Source organism: Magnolia sinica, chromosome 19, assembly GCF_029962835.1.
Source record: "Magnolia sinica isolate HGM2019 chromosome 19, MsV1, whole genome shotgun sequence".
Taxonomy (NCBI): Eukaryota; Viridiplantae; Streptophyta; class Magnoliopsida; order Magnoliales; family Magnoliaceae; genus Magnolia; species Magnolia sinica.
This window is the reverse complement of record NC_080591.1, coordinates 12,305,793-12,323,020: the sequence shown is the minus strand read 5'-3', so window position 1 is coordinate 12,323,020 and position 17,228 is coordinate 12,305,793. Positions and strand designations below refer to the sequence as shown.

The 17,228-nt window shown below is 42.1% G+C and overlaps 1 protein-coding gene across 1 annotated transcript; it reads left to right on the top strand.

Annotated features, from left to right (window-relative positions):
• Positions 1–993: 993 nt before the first annotated feature.
• LOC131234319 (RNA polymerase II degradation factor 1-like) lies at positions 994–3,539 on the top strand. The gene is made up of 2 exons (XM_058231108.1): positions 994–2,085; positions 2,181–3,539. Exons 1-2 carry the CDS (start codon positions 1,067–1,069, stop codon positions 3,022–3,024), a joined length of 1,863 nt encoding a protein of 620 aa, XP_058087091.1. The 5' UTR covers positions 994–1,066; the 3' UTR covers positions 3,025–3,539.
• The last annotated feature ends 13,689 nt before the right edge of the window (positions 3,540–17,228 follow it).

Genomic DNA, 17,228 nt, shown 5'->3' with positions numbered 1-17,228 from the left:
TTCCGTGTCCATGCACTGAAAACCATACCCCAGTGGGGCCCACACAGCGGAGCAAAACCGCCCGACGAAGGAATTCCGAGCGGACTCGCACGTGAGATGGAGTTGAGAGGCCCTGGATTCAAGGACAGGCCATAAAAATAGATCGTCCAATACACATACGAAAGATAAAATCTAGACCTTAGATTCAAGGACAGGCCATAAAAATACATTAAAAAAGGACCAGTAAACCAATCTAACTGTATGTTTCTCATATAATTTCAGCCTATGTGATAATTAAACCAACCTAAATTTGTACTGAGGAATATCATAACTCCTTTCCTGCCAAATAAACGTCCCAGATCTCTAACGTGTCGGCTGTATTGGCAAGTGGATCGAGAATCCCTCCTCTATCTCACGCGAGCAATCCCCCAAAAATATTCCTGGGACGAACGAAGCCTGGCTCCCGGTATCGTTGCAATACCTGTTGTACACAGCGGATAAAACACTCAAGTTCTATGAGGCCTACTTTATTGAAAATTTAAAATCCACTCCGTCCATCAGGTTTATATACTATGATTCACCGTAAATAAAAAATAAAAGACTTATAAAAGACCTATATTGGCTACACCACGGGTTATAATCTAATATTACACCTAAAATATTAAATTCACATGATGTAGCTCTTTTTAGATTTTAATCATAATAATAGTTTATATATCTATAAATTCTCGTAATTTTAAACTCATGAACGGTTTGGATGGAATATAAAAACCATATTGACCCCAAAACCAAGCCTACGCTTGGTATTCCCTCCCTATTATTTCTCGTACTATAGCCAACAGAAGCATGTATATAGACGATGTTAGGTCTAAGATCATGCTTCTGATGAACTGATGAACGGATTAGATGGTAGAATTAAGAAGTGGGTCCCACAGAATTGGGTGTCGTACTTGCCGCATAAAAGAGGTGTTTTCAGAGGAGTTTCGTCCCAAAACTACTTAAAACCCACCACCTCCTTCCTTCTAACCTCCCAAAAACCCTTTCCTCCGGCCTCTCCAGGAGGGCGAGAATCCATTAGAAAAAAGCCATGGAACTCGCTCCTCAACCCAGCTATCCCGACTCAGTCGACTCGTCCCCGCACTCAATCAACACCGATTCCTGGGACGAGCCCAACTCCTTCAACCTCCTGCCCTCCGCTAAAATACGCCTGATGTGCAGCTACGGCGGCCACATCGTACCGCGCCCGCACGACAAATCCCTCTGCTATCTCGGCGGCCATACCCGCATCATATCCTTCGATCGCACCACAACCAATCTCTCCTGTCTCTCTTCCACTCTCTCCTCCTCTCTCCTCCAAACCCGCCCTTTTACCCTCAAATACCAGCTCCCAAACGAAGATCTCGATTCCCTCATCTCGATCTCCACCGACGAAGATCTCGATAACATGATCGACGAGTACGATCGAGCCACAACCGCTTCATCTGGTGTGCCCAACAGGCCTACCCGCGTCCGTCTCTTCATCTTCCCTTCCAAGCCCGATTCGGTATCTGCCCCGTCTTCGATCGGGTCCGACACCAAGTCCGAGTCGTGGTTCGTTGACGCGCTGAACGGCGCTGATGTCTCCGTGACCCGAGGGATGTCTGCGGATGTGAATTCTCTGCTGGGGCTTGATGTGAGCGGAGATGTCGATCGGAACGTTGGAAAGAACGGGACAGCGGCTGCGCCGGATGTTCAGTCCGTGCCCGATTCGCCGCTCGTCGAGAACACGCCGTCGTTATTCGGGTCCGGGTCATCCGCACCGTCGGTTTCTAGGTTCGGCGCTGATGATGGCTTGGGCCGGTTTCCCGACATGCCGATCGGGTTGGAAGAGCAATTCGCCCGGATGGGCATCGGAGTCGGTGTTGGGAATAAGCAAGGTGAGGGTTTTCTTCCTCATTCCGGTTTTTCGCCTAAGCAGGCAGCGGCGGGGGGGATTTCTCCGTCGGAAGCTGAGAGGGTAGAACAGGGATCGCCGGCAGCGAGGAATCTGAAATCGCCACCAGTGACGCCGATCCATTCACAGCAGAAAGAGAGTACTCTGGATTTTCCAACAGAGACATTTGGGAGGTATAATTCTATTTCTCTGAATTGGGTTCCATTCTTTTGTTGGAATTTTGCATTTGTTTCCATTGAATTTGAATTGGGTTTTTTCTATTTTGCAGGGAAAGCAATCCAGGAGCTGTTGTTTCTCGCCCAAAGCCCCAGTTTTATCAAGATCCTCCGGCGGGTGGCCCCATTCAAGACAGGGTTTCTGCATCTGCGACAGTGAATCCTGTTACCGATCCAAGACGGGAATTTTCCAATCGGAATTATCAAATTCCAGTTCAATTTCAGGACCCAGGTTTTATGTCATCACCACAGCAAGAGCAGCAACAACAGCAGCAACAGCAGCAGCAGCAGCAACAATTCTTCCATGCGATGGGTCCCCAGTACATTCAGCATCCTGCAACGGGGCAGCTGGTGCCCATCTCTTCCTACTACCAGATGCATTCGATGCAGCAAAACCCGCAGCAGCAGCAGCAGCAGATCGATCAGCAGTACTCGATGTACTACATGCCTGTCAGACAGAACCAAGCATACAATCTAGCCTTTCAGTCGAATTTGGGTGACGCCCATTCAATCCATTCCCGCAAGCCGGCCGGCCAGTTCTCTAATCCTGCAACCATCCCCACTGCATCCGTCTATCCACCAAGACCCGAACCGCCTCAAAGAACAGCTGCTGGTGCTAGCCAACAGCTCATACATGATCAATACCAGCAGCATCAGCAGCTTCAGCATCAGCAGCAGCAGTACATGGGCTATCAACAGCTGCACAATCCGCCACCACCATCGCAGGTTGCTGCATCTAATTTCATGTATGAATTCGCAGACCCGTCGCTCTCCCAAATGTACTATAATCAGCCAGCGGCAGCTGCCATGGCTCAATATCAGACCGTCAATTCAGAGACTTTGAGGCCACCACAGCTTGCTGAAGCTAAGCAGAGCGGAACATCACAGCTGCTGTAAATGCAATTTTGGAGTTGGAGGTGTTTGGGCTACAATCATCTTGGTATGTTTACATGAGGAATGCTATAATGCAGCTCCCTCCTCACAGTACATGTGACAAACATGTTGGAGACCGGGACCGTTGATCAGGTGGGCCACTGATGGGCTGTTGGGCGAATTTAGCTGTGGTTGGAGGACTCTGACCATCCAGCTTTAGTGGTTCGTAGTGAAAAGTCGGTCTGTTTTGATCTAACCGTTCTTTGTGCAGGTCACTGATCAGATGGTTACGGCAGACCGATCCCCTTCTTCTTGGGGATATGGCCTGTGTAGCCGGTGGCCCACAGGATCAATGGTCCCGATGGAAACACGTATGACACATGTCAATATGAGGAGGGAGACGAATCGTACTTCTGTGAGGTGCTTTGTATTATAGTCGCATTCCTCTAATTGGCATAGCATTTTCTTGTGTTTGGGTTATTGTATTGTATTGTATTTGCTTTTTGTGATAGAAATAAAGTTCTTCTTTTCGTCTTGTATGGGATAAGTGTACATTTGATGGCCCACTTATTGGATGTTTGGGATTATCCGGCAAATGTGATTTTTGGGGTGTGATATATTTTACAGTGGGGGCGTATATTTTGGACTGGCGTGCCTACGTTTGAATGGACGGAAATGATTCAAAGGAAAGCTAGTAGACTAGCCTACGAAATAGAGGGGTAGAAACTTCACATATTTACATGTGTGAAATTGGGACGGTCCTGTCAAGGCTCTTTGGGGCCCACCGTGACGTATATGTTTTATCCACAGTTCACCTATTTTGACAGATCATTTCAGGGCATGTACCCAGAAAAGAGGCAGATTGGATGCTGAAGTGGACCACACCATAGGAAGCAAAAAAACACCCACGCATGCCATAGTGGGATTTCACCACTGATGAGTTTCGAACCCAAGACCTCGTGTTGAAACTCCTCAAAATCTACCACTCGGGTAGGACTGGAACCCTACCGTAACCTTTGGTTGCCATCAAAGGTCGCATAAATCTGGCTGAAAGAAAAACATGAATATAAGCTTGATCCCAAACTTCTATGGCCCAAGGATGTTTTGGGCTCATGCTCTAAAATAATTTATCAAAATAGATGGCCGGCATGGCTCATGGTGGGCCCCGCAGAGCCCTTGACAGGACCGTCGCTCTCTATGTAGGTCTGACTGGACCAACCATCTGAGTCAGAAACTAAGGGCCCCAACCCGGCCCCACCCTAAAGAGCCCAGGCTTGGGCCATTAAAATTAACCTGAGGGTTGGGCTCACCCCCGGTGTCTTGTCTCGGCCTAGGCTAGTGATGAATAGCCCGACGGGCTTAGAATAATTTGTCATAATAGATGGACGGCATGGCTCATGGTCGTCCCCACAGAGCCCTTGACAGGACCATCCGTCTCTAGCCAGGTCTTGAGTGGACTGACTGTCCACGTCAGAAACTAGGGGCCACAACCTGGCTCCACCCTGAAGAGCCCAGGCTTGGGCCACTAAACTTAGCCCGAGGGTTAGGCTCAGCCCAGTGTCCAGGGACCGGCCTAGTGCCCTAACCCAAAAATTGATCAGGCCAAGTCTACACTATAACTGAGGCCCAAACCCAGCCAAATGGCAGGTCCAGCTGGCTACCTGGTCCACTACCAACCTTTAGTTCCAAGTCTACACTATAACTGGGTCCAAAACATAGCCAAGCTGAGTTAACTTGGCCAAATTTCGAGTCGAATAACAAAGTATTAAAAAGATGGACCATTTAACTATTTTTCTATGAACATGGACCCTTTTACAAATAAACATTGTCCCAACTCACTGAGCCAGGTCTAGTCGACCTAGTCCAAAGCTGATTATATAGGACAACTCAGCTCAGAACATAGCTGAGTCGAGTCGCCGAGTTTGAGAACCTTGGATGATTTAACTGTTTTTCTTTGAATTTGGACCTTGAAGATCTGTGAATCAGCTACCATCAGTTGCCTACCTAGTCAGATCAATGGTTTGGATGAGGTTGGGCCCACATGTAAGGCATAACAACCGTCAAGTGTACAATTTGCTGATGAGACCATGTGATTCCCCATTTCATTAATTAATGGAATAAAGAAAGAGTTAGTTGAGTGAGGCATTTACGTTAAGAATCCTCTCGTCGTATGTCGTCTGTCTTTGTTCGATGTTTGTCCTTGAATTGAGAATTGTATGCTGACTTGCCTGATGAATAGAAAGAAGTGGGGCGCACATATTAGCCTAGCATCTTCTAATCAAATCAGAGCCGTTCATATCGTAGGACTTCCATAAACACGTCCTATTAAAAAATACTCCGGTAGTAGATCAAGAGCGTCAGATCAAAATGAACGGTCATAACAGAACATGACCGAAAATCTATATTCAATGCAGATGTGTGAGTCAGATGAAGTTCAAGATGCAAAGAACCTGATGAATGGATCTGATATGCCACATGTATGCTGGATTACTATATGCTCCGCGACTCGCCTCCTCAATATCTCCTCGCGCATGTTAAGATAACAGGTTTGAAGTCGCTCTTCTGTTAGTTTTGCACAATTTTGCACAATTTAAAAATGGTTGAGACTCATCAACCGTACACATGGCGTAGCTGCAAGGCAATCAGACTGTCCAATTCACTAACTGCGGATGGAAAATAAAAGAGAAATTTTCATTTTCAAAGTGACATCAACCATCTGATTTTTAACTTTGGATTTGGATCACTCGCTATTTTACTTTTGACAATTCAGTCAATAGCCATTAAGTGGATGGTTAGGATTAATTACTCAATCTGATTTTATAGATTTTGCTACATTTACAAACGAACCTACAATTTGAATGGCCTGGATAGCTGTACATCAGTGCACGTGTGCAGAGATGAGTCACCACCCTTTTCAAGCGAACGGAGAATACCTTCGGCTTATTGTATAAAAGAATCCGTTCGGTACATTAGCCGTTGGATTAGGGTCCTTTGAATGACCCAAAACCGTATATATGATGGGTCATAATCTGGATGAGGAACACTCATTAAAAAATAGAAGATTGCACTATTTTAAACCTTTGATGATCCCAAGATTAATTGAACGGTCCATTTTCAAAGTAAAAAAGTCAAATAATCAAAAGGTTTTAGACGATAATCATTGAGAGATGACCCAAAATTCAAAAGCTAAATCGCCACGTATCCTATTACAAAAGCTACTGATTTTCCATGCACCTCCCTACTGGTGTGCGCACGTGCTAACTTGTGCCACATGTGTGACCACCAAACTACTCCGCGGGCAGGCCTCCCTGTGGAGATGGCTCAGAAAATCGGGGCTGGTCCACTCATCGTGTGGTCGTCATGTGAATGTTATATATGGACTATTGGCCCTTCTTTTACCGTCCATTTTCTTCTTCTTCTTCTGTTTTTTTTTTTCAAAATTACTCGTTGGGCGATATTGATGGGTCGATCAGACCAATTTTCAGGTCCGATCATTTATATGGTGGGGCCCAATTAATGAGCTGCTTAGATGTCGCATGTGTGCCTATTTGCAGGTGTGCGTGTCGCTATAGTGGGGCGCGTATTAGGTGAGTTGGGGGAGGTGAGTCACTGACCGTGAGGCCCACCTAGATATTTGTGTTGTATATCCAGGCCGGTCCATTTTTATAGATCGTTTTAGGGCATGGTTTGAAAAATGAGGCTGAAATGATTCTCATGTTGGCCACACCACAGAAAACAGTGGTTATTAAACGTCAAACATTAAAAACTTCCCAGGGTACACCATAATTTTTATTTTCCATCTAACCCAATGATAAGGTCATAAAGACGTTTATATCATCTTGATCAAAAACTTCTATAGCCTACAAAAAAAATTTAACGGTCAATTACCTTTGTTTCCTATGGTATTATCCACTTGATAATTTTATCTTCTTCAGTTTTTGACCCATGAGCTAAAATGATCTAGCAAATTGGATGGACGGCGTGGATATAATACATATATTGAAGTGGCCCCTGTGATCAAGGACTTACCCACTAAGTTATTACCCCTACTTGCACATGCTAAATAGGGCGGTATATCGAGCCAAGTCGAGTCGAGGTGGGCCAAGCTCGGCTCAACTCGTCCATGCTATACCTGAGTTTGAGCTCGAGCTCAACATTGAAGTTTGGCTTGTTTGTTAAAGTTCTCGGGTCGAGTCAAGCTTACCTCAAGTCAAGTCGAGCTTGCTCATATGTCAGTGATCGGCGAGCAGCGACATGCTGGGAATGGCCGTGCGGGCAACGGCATGTTGGGTGTGGTAAGGGAAAGAAAGAGAGGAAGGTAGGGTCATGTAAGGTTTGTTTTAACTTTTAAACTTTTAACCTTTTTTTTAAAAAAAAATAATAATTTAATATACATTATATATATTTAATATTAATATAATATATAATATTAAAAATTTTAAAAATATTACTCAAGCTTGGTCAAGCACGAATTCGAGCTTCAAGTCAAGTCGAATTCAAGTTGAAATGCACCATACTCGAACTCGGCTCGAACTCAACTCAAGCTTTAGAAAGTGAGCTTGACTCGCCCGGAGTTAGCCTTTCAAGCCGAGTTGCCAACCGGGCTTTTGGAGGTAGCTGGACTCGTGCATAACCCTACCGCTAAGAGATGCTCTTACAATACATGAACCGTTCATCTGATGCGCCTAAAGGGCTATATCCTCAATAATAAACAAAAGTGATCAAACAATCCCGACCATTCCTTTGGAGGATTTTCGTTCCTTGAAGTGTACCATTTGCTGACTTTTCTTCATCTGCAGTGGGCCTCATTGATGAATGGCTCTGACTGGACATGTGCTTCTTGTGAGAGAGAGTCACATAAAAGACGAGGAATGCCGAGGCGATTCATGCGAGGAGAGATGGAAGAGTCCATTCTGCAGTGGGCCCCACTCATCATTGGATTTTCTCATAAAACGTGTGCTCCACCTGATAGTGGGCCAGCTTTCCTGCGGAACCCACCCAATGTGGGGTGGATCTCGCACACACGTATGCCTCTTCAATCTTGGATCCATTGGATCCTCTTCCATCCTGAAAAAGTCTAGATCTTATCTGATGTTCCAGATCTTGTTTGATGTAACGTCATGTCTGAATGATATAATGGACGGTCCATATTCAACGTTCAAAGTTAGTGCCCACCAGCGCAGCCCTCGAGTTTCGTACATGATTCCATATTCAAGATTCTATTTTTTCAGGAATTCGTTTTGCCCTTCGCAACTCATGATCCACCGTGCGTCGTCACCCGCTAGCCCACATGCTGAGTCTTATGATAATCCGAACCGTCGATATCATGGAATCCATGGTATATGGGCCACAGATAGAAAATTAGACCGAACGGACCGTTTTAAAAATTGCAACTGTAAATGAATTTAGAAAAATGAAAAGAAAATTTCCAATGGATTCTATTCAACTAAAGATCAAAGGTTAAGATCATCAATGAAGGGTTTTTATGAGGGAGTAGATACCTATGGTAGTAAGCAAAAAATGGACGGTTCATATCATCAGAATATTTTAGCATGTGGGCCCATAAAAGGTTAGCAACAGGTTGGACAATTTTGGCAGGTGGGGATTTTATATTGAGCAGTGCAAGCTGGGCTTGATAGAGCTTGGGCCAGCTCCAACCTGCGGTTGGCACCCCAACGACTAACTCAACCTGATGGTTGTGGGGGTTTCGGGTTAGATTAGGTTTGGAAACCTGACCCATTTGAAATCAGGTTAGTTCGGAGTTAACCAGATTTGAGTCAGCTAGGTCAGTTGGTGCTTGGTTTGTGTTATGAGTAAAAATGAATTGACCAGATGATCAGACTTGAAAATTAAGAATTGCTTGAGGGCAGAAAATCACCTTAACCTCAATCTCAGTACCAACCTCAGCTTCGACTAAAGAACTCGACCTTGGTTACCAACTTCATGGGAGGGTTCCTTGGATGAGCCAGGATCTTTCTTGTCCGTTCCTTGTATAGGTACGCGGGTCGAAAAAGGGCTAATCAGATTTATGCATCAACCGTTTGTTTTTTTATCACGCCAGACAATCCCAGCCCATTTGCCATCCTGGTAATTGTGTCATCATTCATATGTATTTTCAAGTGGGATCCACGTTTAAATGTTGACATGGTGGGCCTCAAGATGGATGGACTATACACATCGATGTTTTAGATTCACCCATTATATCCATCCAACGTGAATATTATTTCATGCCTTTTTTTAGCCAATTTCTCATAGATGGTTGTGTTGGGTGCACAACATGAACGGTGGGGATCGCTTGACAATTAAAATCAATGGACAATATTGAGAACCAAAATACCTTAACATTATGGCCCACTCAAATCAACCGCGCATTCAACTCTCCTGATTAATATATTGGTGATGATATTATGTCAAAGGAGAGACCAATCACAAAAAAGGATCCAGTGTCCCAGTATTATTTCCTATCCTTTTCTTTTATTCTCTCATTTTCTCTATCATTATATCCTATTAGTATATATTGTATAAGGTTGCATGCTGGGGAGAGAGGTAGAGAGAGAGGGGAAGGTAAGACCCTCTCTCCCAAGTAAGGCCCTCACCATGGGCCCACCTTAATGTATTTATTTTGTATCCACTCCATCCATCCATTTTTTTCATATTTTTTTAGGGCATTATTCCAAAAATAAACGGATCCAATTATCACCGGCAAGTTGACACGTCTATGTGTATTGAATCCGAGACCAGTCATCATGTGAATGTCACCATGAACAAGTCGTAATAAAAAAATTTAGAAAGGCCCCACATAGTATACATGGTGGGCCATCTTTTTCCAAACAGCCAATGACTATGCTCCTCTTTCATCCATATTGGTGGGCATTTTTATCATTTTATTAAAAAATCAGACTTACTTTGGCTAAATTTAGAGAAAACTGAGGGAAGGTACCCTTTGATGATTAATTTGGTTAATGAGGTAGGCTAATAAAAAGTTATTTTAAATAGATACTAAGATGTAAATACCATATAAATGATGTAGTATTTTGTAAAATTCCATTAATATAATTATTAATAATGTTTTTTTTTTTTTAAAGCTGTCTAAAGTATGATGAAGAAAAAGATTATTATTTTCCAAATGAAAGGATCATTTCACCTTAAAAGAATTAATTAATGATTCAACGGTGGATTCATGGATTGGAATCCATAAAATGATATGGCTAACCTATTGCATGATACAAGAGCATGCAAGATAAAACACAACAAAAATCAAAACTTACTCCTCATTTAGGTGTCATTTGATGATTAGGAATGGCTTGTTAATATAAGAAGAAAACTTGTTTGTTTTTCCAATTTCACATGTAGTTACAAGTAAATGAATTATCATTATCTTTGAAAGGTATTTGTTAACACAAGAATTGTAATACAAAAATTGGTATTCAAATGCATTTTAAAAAAATTGTAATCATTATAATTTTATATTATAAACTTATTTTATTTAGAAGAAAACATACATCATTTTCTTAGACATTTTTAGAATTAAATTATATAGTAAGTAATCATTACTCATTTATAGTTGATTACCACTGTAATTACAAAAAATTAATAATAATAATAATAATAATAACTAACAAAATAAACCTAGGTTCAAGTTCAATGTACAGATCCTTGTTGGGCACATGACATGAGGGACTCGAGAACTCAAGATACAATGAACACTTTTTTGTCCATGACTAATAATTCAAGGGAGAAATTGTTGACTGAGAGTTTATGTTCCCATGTCTCCCAATTCCACTTCTTTGTCCATAACCAATAATTCAAGGAAGAAGCAATAATTCTAAGGAGAAATCGTGTGCATGGAGAGCTGATGTTTATCTCCCAATTCTCCCACCATCCGATAATCATGAGTGGGAATCTTAGCGGGCATTTCAAACCCAAAAAAAAAAAGGAATGGAATTTCCAAAATTCAAATTTTGAATTTATTTTTTTTTTCTAAATTCTTGCCAACCATCTTTAAATGGTCTAGTGACACTTCATGCTTTTAAGGTGCATCAAAGTCGTGCTCATATTGTACTCAAGATAGCATTTGGGGAAGGTTAAAGAGGTTGCAATTTAAAAATAAAAAATAATATCAAAATAAGATTGGTAAAAAAAAAAAAACCACTGTTCTTTTAAAGATACAAAGAGGTATTTTCATGATTTTTTTTTTAAAAAAATTTTATGCCATTTCTTCAATATTGTGGCATGACATCTCCAAACACTTAAAGGACAAAAACTCATTTCAAATAATTAAGTATGAGAAACCTATTTTGAAATGCATGTTATTCCACTCATCATGTGAGCAATGACTCTTATTGCATGTTATGTGTGAACAAATCTGTTATTCTATTTTAAATAGTGGGGCAAATGTGCAAACAAACTTTTTATATACTTTAGTCACAACAAAGTTGCGTATGGAGAAGCATTTGAGTGCGGTAGAAGCAAAATAAAATTAAATCAAACCTACTTCTAACAAAATCATTAAAATAAAAATACAACTTTTAATAATAGTTGAAAGAGGACAATATCAGCATGGCACTTCTGCTCCGTTGTGCTATCCCTACAATATTCTCATCCCATAGTTCGTACTTCATGTGCCATTCCTTAGAGCACAGAATTTCATGCCACTTTTTAGGCAACTCTCCGTATTTATAGGCTTCTTGCCTATGCTTTCGACACCCGATCAAGGGTTCGAGTATCCATAGGTGGTGAAATCCCACTGGTGTGAGTGTGTGGGGGTGTGTGTGCGTGTGCTAAAAAAAAAAGAAAAAAAAAAAAGGCTTCTTGCCTATGCCGCCTAGCTTTCTCTTGTAATAGGGTTACCCACCTGAATGTTGAACAGCCTAATTTTTAGAATGAGACCAATTGAAGGATAGTGCACCTGATGGACAATGTGGATTTCATGTTTGTTAAGTAATTTCTCCAGCTTTGGTGAACGTAACCCTAGCTATATCTCTCAATACATGTGTCACATGTACCACTTTCCTTTGTATATTATGAAATATATGTATATTGGTGGTATTTGCTATCTATGTTAGACTCGTCGCATTTGGTGCCCGTGTGTGAACCATCAAATTTCAGTATTGTATTAAAGTTTTCATTTCATTTGTCCTCATGTTTACACTTGATTTGATCGCTCGTGATAGATCTAGGGACACAAATGATACCATATGATAGCAAAATCTTAATAGATGATAAATAGAATTTCTTCTCAACTGCTCTAACGGTCAAATTTGATCAGAGTCCAAGACATCATGAGTGTCCCAAAAGGAGTGAGTCTACTTAGCTACCGTTATGGAACATATCTCACTCACATGACAGAGTCTGCTACTCACTCCGACAGTCCCGTGGTTGATGACATATAACGACTGAAATACGGTCAAGCTAGTAATAAGTTCGGTAGATGAGTTATAGCTTCATACAAAGAAGACCTCTATGGCCAAAACTGCTCGGTAAAAAAGAAATCTAGAGAAGCAAAACAGCAATGCCAAGTTGACCGATCGATTGTTATGACACACGTGGCAGCATACAAAGAATTCTCACCCACGTAGTTGGATGAAGAAGTGTACACAACCAATGGCTAACCCACAACAAACAATCTATATATGTGGCAACACATGATATGCTGTGATTGTTTACCAGCCCGGACAGTTGTTTACATCTCATCAAACATGGGAATTGGCTACGCAGGTCTCTCTCTAGAAACTGCCTAAACATTCTATAAATAGGAGGAAGATTGAAGAGCTATGAGTCCTTACCAACCCAACACAACACAACAATGCATCACAACATTGTTTATCTTAGCTTACTTATCCAATCTACATACACTACCATGTTGAACCAACTTTATTTTAGTTTTAGTGCAATCTAGTCTATCTGCCTACCACATTGGACCAACTTTAGTTTAAATTTGGTGTAATCCTATCTGTCTACACTACTATGTTGGACCGACATTTAATGTAATTCACTTTGTCTACACCCCACTCGTTGGACCAAGGATGGCACTAGCTTTCAGACCTTGCCATCTATGCCATTGTCACTAGATCATGGGGGATTTTTCTATAATTTGTAAGTTTTTTTCTTGATAACATTTATAAATGCAATTTCTTTTTAGTTTGATTACTCTCGTGCTATATTATTAATTAATTAACCATTGTTATCATGCTGGGAGAAAAGTCCTTTCGACTGTCCTCCCCTTTGCAAATCGCTTGTTTCTGTTACAAGTAGCTAATAGATGGTTGAACCATCAGGTTCTCAGTCTCTCAGTCTATCTCGACACTTAGGGTCAAAGGCGTTTGGTTTGGATCGAGCTGCATCATGCTCTGGCATGCCCAACATATAGCACACATGTATTACATGATCGAATTTGAGACAAGCAGCTTCGCTCGAATTTTTCTTTTCATTCCATGACCTTCGTTACTACGGGCCTTACTAGAGTGCCCTACTAGAGCCATCAAATCATTCACTCGGTAGTTGATGGCCATGATCATCATCTAACTTTTATTCCCATTAACTAGGGTCAACTTGTAACACCTCATACATTATTAATACTCAGGTGTTACCATGTAAACCTATTAAAAAAAAAACCAATAAACGGAGTATATTTATCAAAATCACTAGTGTAAACCCCACCCTATGTGACACATGTGCAGATACTCCACTTAAACTCAAAAATAGTAAAATCTAAACACGAAACCCTATGGTTAGAAATCCAAACGTGACTGAACTTCATTGAACTTATCAATTATAAATATGAACTGTGCAAAGTCAATATTATGACTTAAAATAACATATCTAATCACCAGATCACATAAGATTGTTGTTGAGACGTCCAAATAAGAAATTATGGGCCACCTAAGCTTTGGATATGCCTCATCTCCGGTAAAATGACCCAAGGAGGCTCCCTTAGTAATGAACGGTCGAAGGGGATTGGATCATGCGTCGTTGTGGACCCCACTCTTTACATTGGGTGTACACTGAGGGTGTGCACAACCACGGAGCACTAGACCCGAATGCTAGATCAAAGCGAGCTTGACTTGACGACCGAAGAAGAAGTTTCCTTGAGCTTTTTACAAAACCCACCCGATCCGGATTTAAATGTGCGATGTCCAATCTCATCAACTATGGCCCACAGTGATCATGCATGTCGGTAATCCTAATCATCTAATTGATTGTGCTCGAAATTCTGACTAAACCCCACCTGGTTTTGACAATCAAAAATCTACAACACCCACACGATCTTCGGGCAATAGGGTCACGCGTTCGATGAACAAGGAAAGTTGGATCTCTTACCATCGTGCTACATTGGCAATCCGCTCTCGCGGAAATCCAAACCATTCATCTTGCACAAATCTCTGCCTTATATTCAATCAACGAACCATTTTAGGGTTTCCACTGCTGGGAGGAGAGATGGCAGAGGGGATCTTTCTATTAAAAGGGTGATATGATCTCAACCACCAGATTGCTTCTAGAAGCACGGGAGGGGGGGGGGGGATCTCGAGTGTTTGTCTTAGGGTACTCATCGGCCTCCTCTACATTAGATAGGAGATCTCACAGAATATCTCATTCTCTCGAGAGATAGTAGTAGAAACGGGAGATCTCGGCACCCATGAGATTTTTAGAAACAATCCGATGATTGGTGGGTCCCATAGTGATCAGTGGACCCATCCAGTCCATCCAGAGGCCACAGATCGTCGGATGGGACCATAAATAATTAAAAAAAAAATCACCAAGGGCAGTCTCATCATCTTCTCCATTTAACGGTGAAACCCATCATCACGTGGTGGACCCTATTCAATGATCGGGTACGTCCTTTTGATGAACCCTGATGTTAGAAGAATGTATGTAATGAGAGATTGTGGTCATGCAACCCTAATTGGGTGGAATCGTCCCTAAACTTTCCTTGGTTAGAAGAGAATGTGCAACTAAACTCTTAATTAGTTTCGTTCAAAACCTCTAGAAGGGGATTACGAGGACTATATATTGCGGCCCCCTTTCCATTTTAGGAAAAGAGCCCTAAAATCTAGAAGGAAAGAGAGAGCAGGACGCGGGTCTGAGTTCGATGCCGCACTAGGCTGCCGAGTCATGACCGTGACTCAGGCTTGAGTTAAGATCCTCTGAGTTACCAGGTCAAGCCCTGGCCCTATTGGAAGCAAGAGAGTTAGAGGGAGAGAAAGAAAGAGAGAGAGAGACGACGAGCCAAGCCACCATTATTGAGTTAAGCTAAGTCACTTTTCTCGACCACTCTTCGTTGCCGAGTCTCTCATCGAGTTGGGCGAGTTCTGGCTCAGTCTTGTCCGAGTCCAGCCTCATCCGGACACCTCAAAAGGAGAAAGGAAGAAGAAACCAACTGAGCTCTGAAAGTCCGTTGTTTTTTGTTGTTGGGGTTAGTTTGAGTCAGTTGGGTGTCGTAATGCACTAAGTTGATTGGACTTTGAGTTAAGCAATGTTCAGTCGCCGATGAGCTCTCAGATCTCTATCAGTCAAGAGGTAGAAGGAAAAGGGAGAAAGAAGAGGAAGAAGAGGAGAAGAAATGGGAGGACCGAGTTGTGCCGAGTCAACTCAGCTTGCCTCCAAGTCCAGCCAATCATGGCCAGTGGTGGGGTCATTTCTGTCTTACCAACGAGGTTTGGTTCATAGGAAACTCATTCCAGGCCAAGCCTTGTGCAATTGACTTACACCGAGTTGCTAATAAGCTAACTCGATTAGTTTCATTGAGTTGCTCTTGTTTTGAAATATGATTTCGTTCATTTTATTCTAACAAGTATCGGTTAATCTGAAATCACAGCTTACTCATCGGGTCATAGTCGAGTGGAGGTTAAACCAGGTTGCTTCAATCGAATCCGAGCATAGCAAATCACTCAATAAGGTAAGTCAATCTCAATTATAATGGAATGTTAAATTAAAATTAATTATATTTAAATCCTTATTTAGATGTGAGAAATTTGAATCATCCAGGTGTAGATATATCCGCTTGAGTTATAGCAGGTTGAGCTCGGATTTTGATATCGAGTTAGGACGACTCAAATATTAAGGTGAGTCAACCCCTTGGGCTCTTATTTAAATATTGAAATAAAGTTTAAACTATTCTTATTAATTTTAGCCATGATTCGAGTATAGAGATTTAGTCTCCCCAAATCTCCTTAATTAAGTCTACATTCAATTGATTTGTGTCCTATTATGGGGAAAATAGACCGACCTACTATTAACAGGCTAAGTCAACAATTCAAAAGGCAACAGGTGTGATCCAGTGGTCCAACCTCCATCTCCTCGACCAAGTATGGAGATAGGCCGAGCTCGACCTCTAAGCACAAGGTCGAGGTAGTTATTAATCAACCACGATTTGAAAGAAGCGAGCTAACTCACCTTAGGTAGACAAGACCCATCCTTAGATGAACGCGACGCAACCTCGGTTGTGGACCAAGTCGGACTACTTCAAGACAACTAAACCCGCCCTCTGTACGATCTGACCTGACCTCTATCAGGTCTGTCTACATTCTTAACTAAAGATCATGGAAACCGACTCCTACACGGATCACTCCGAGATTATAGCCAAGAATCTAGAAAGATCTGCAGTGCAAGGAGTCTGAATCCTCCTATAATCAGTTCTTATCAAAATAGGGAGAGCTATACGACATCACTTCTCCCCACCTATAAATAAGAAAGCCCTTAAAGGTGAAAGGTACGCACAATTCTTAGCTCCAAACCCTCAATCCTCAACTAAACCCAAATTCCTTTCATGACTTAGGCATCGGAGGGTCTCCTGCTCTAGTTAGGGTCTTCATTGTCCGTTCCTTATGTAGGTAAGTAGGTCCAGAAGGAGTTAACCAGATTTCTATATCAACAGTTTGACGCCGTCTGTGGGAACGACATCAAAACCATTCCTGCTTTACCATAAAACTACATGGTGAAAGGAAAGAAAAAGTTCTAGCTGTCATTGCTGCAACCATCCCATCTCTTCCTGAATTAGCCAAGCAAGGTGCCCAGCCCTACCAACAACAGATCAACTCTACTCCCCCAGCACCCGCTCCTCGATCCCGCATCCAGGGCGTTCGATTAGTCTCCTTGGAGAATCGAGTCGAAGCCCTAAATAAAAACATGAATATACTCATGCAACTCCTTAAAAGACAGAATCCACCACTCGGTCGCGATGCAGAGGATGGTGCTACTACTGCACCATCTCAAGCACCAGTTAACTCGCA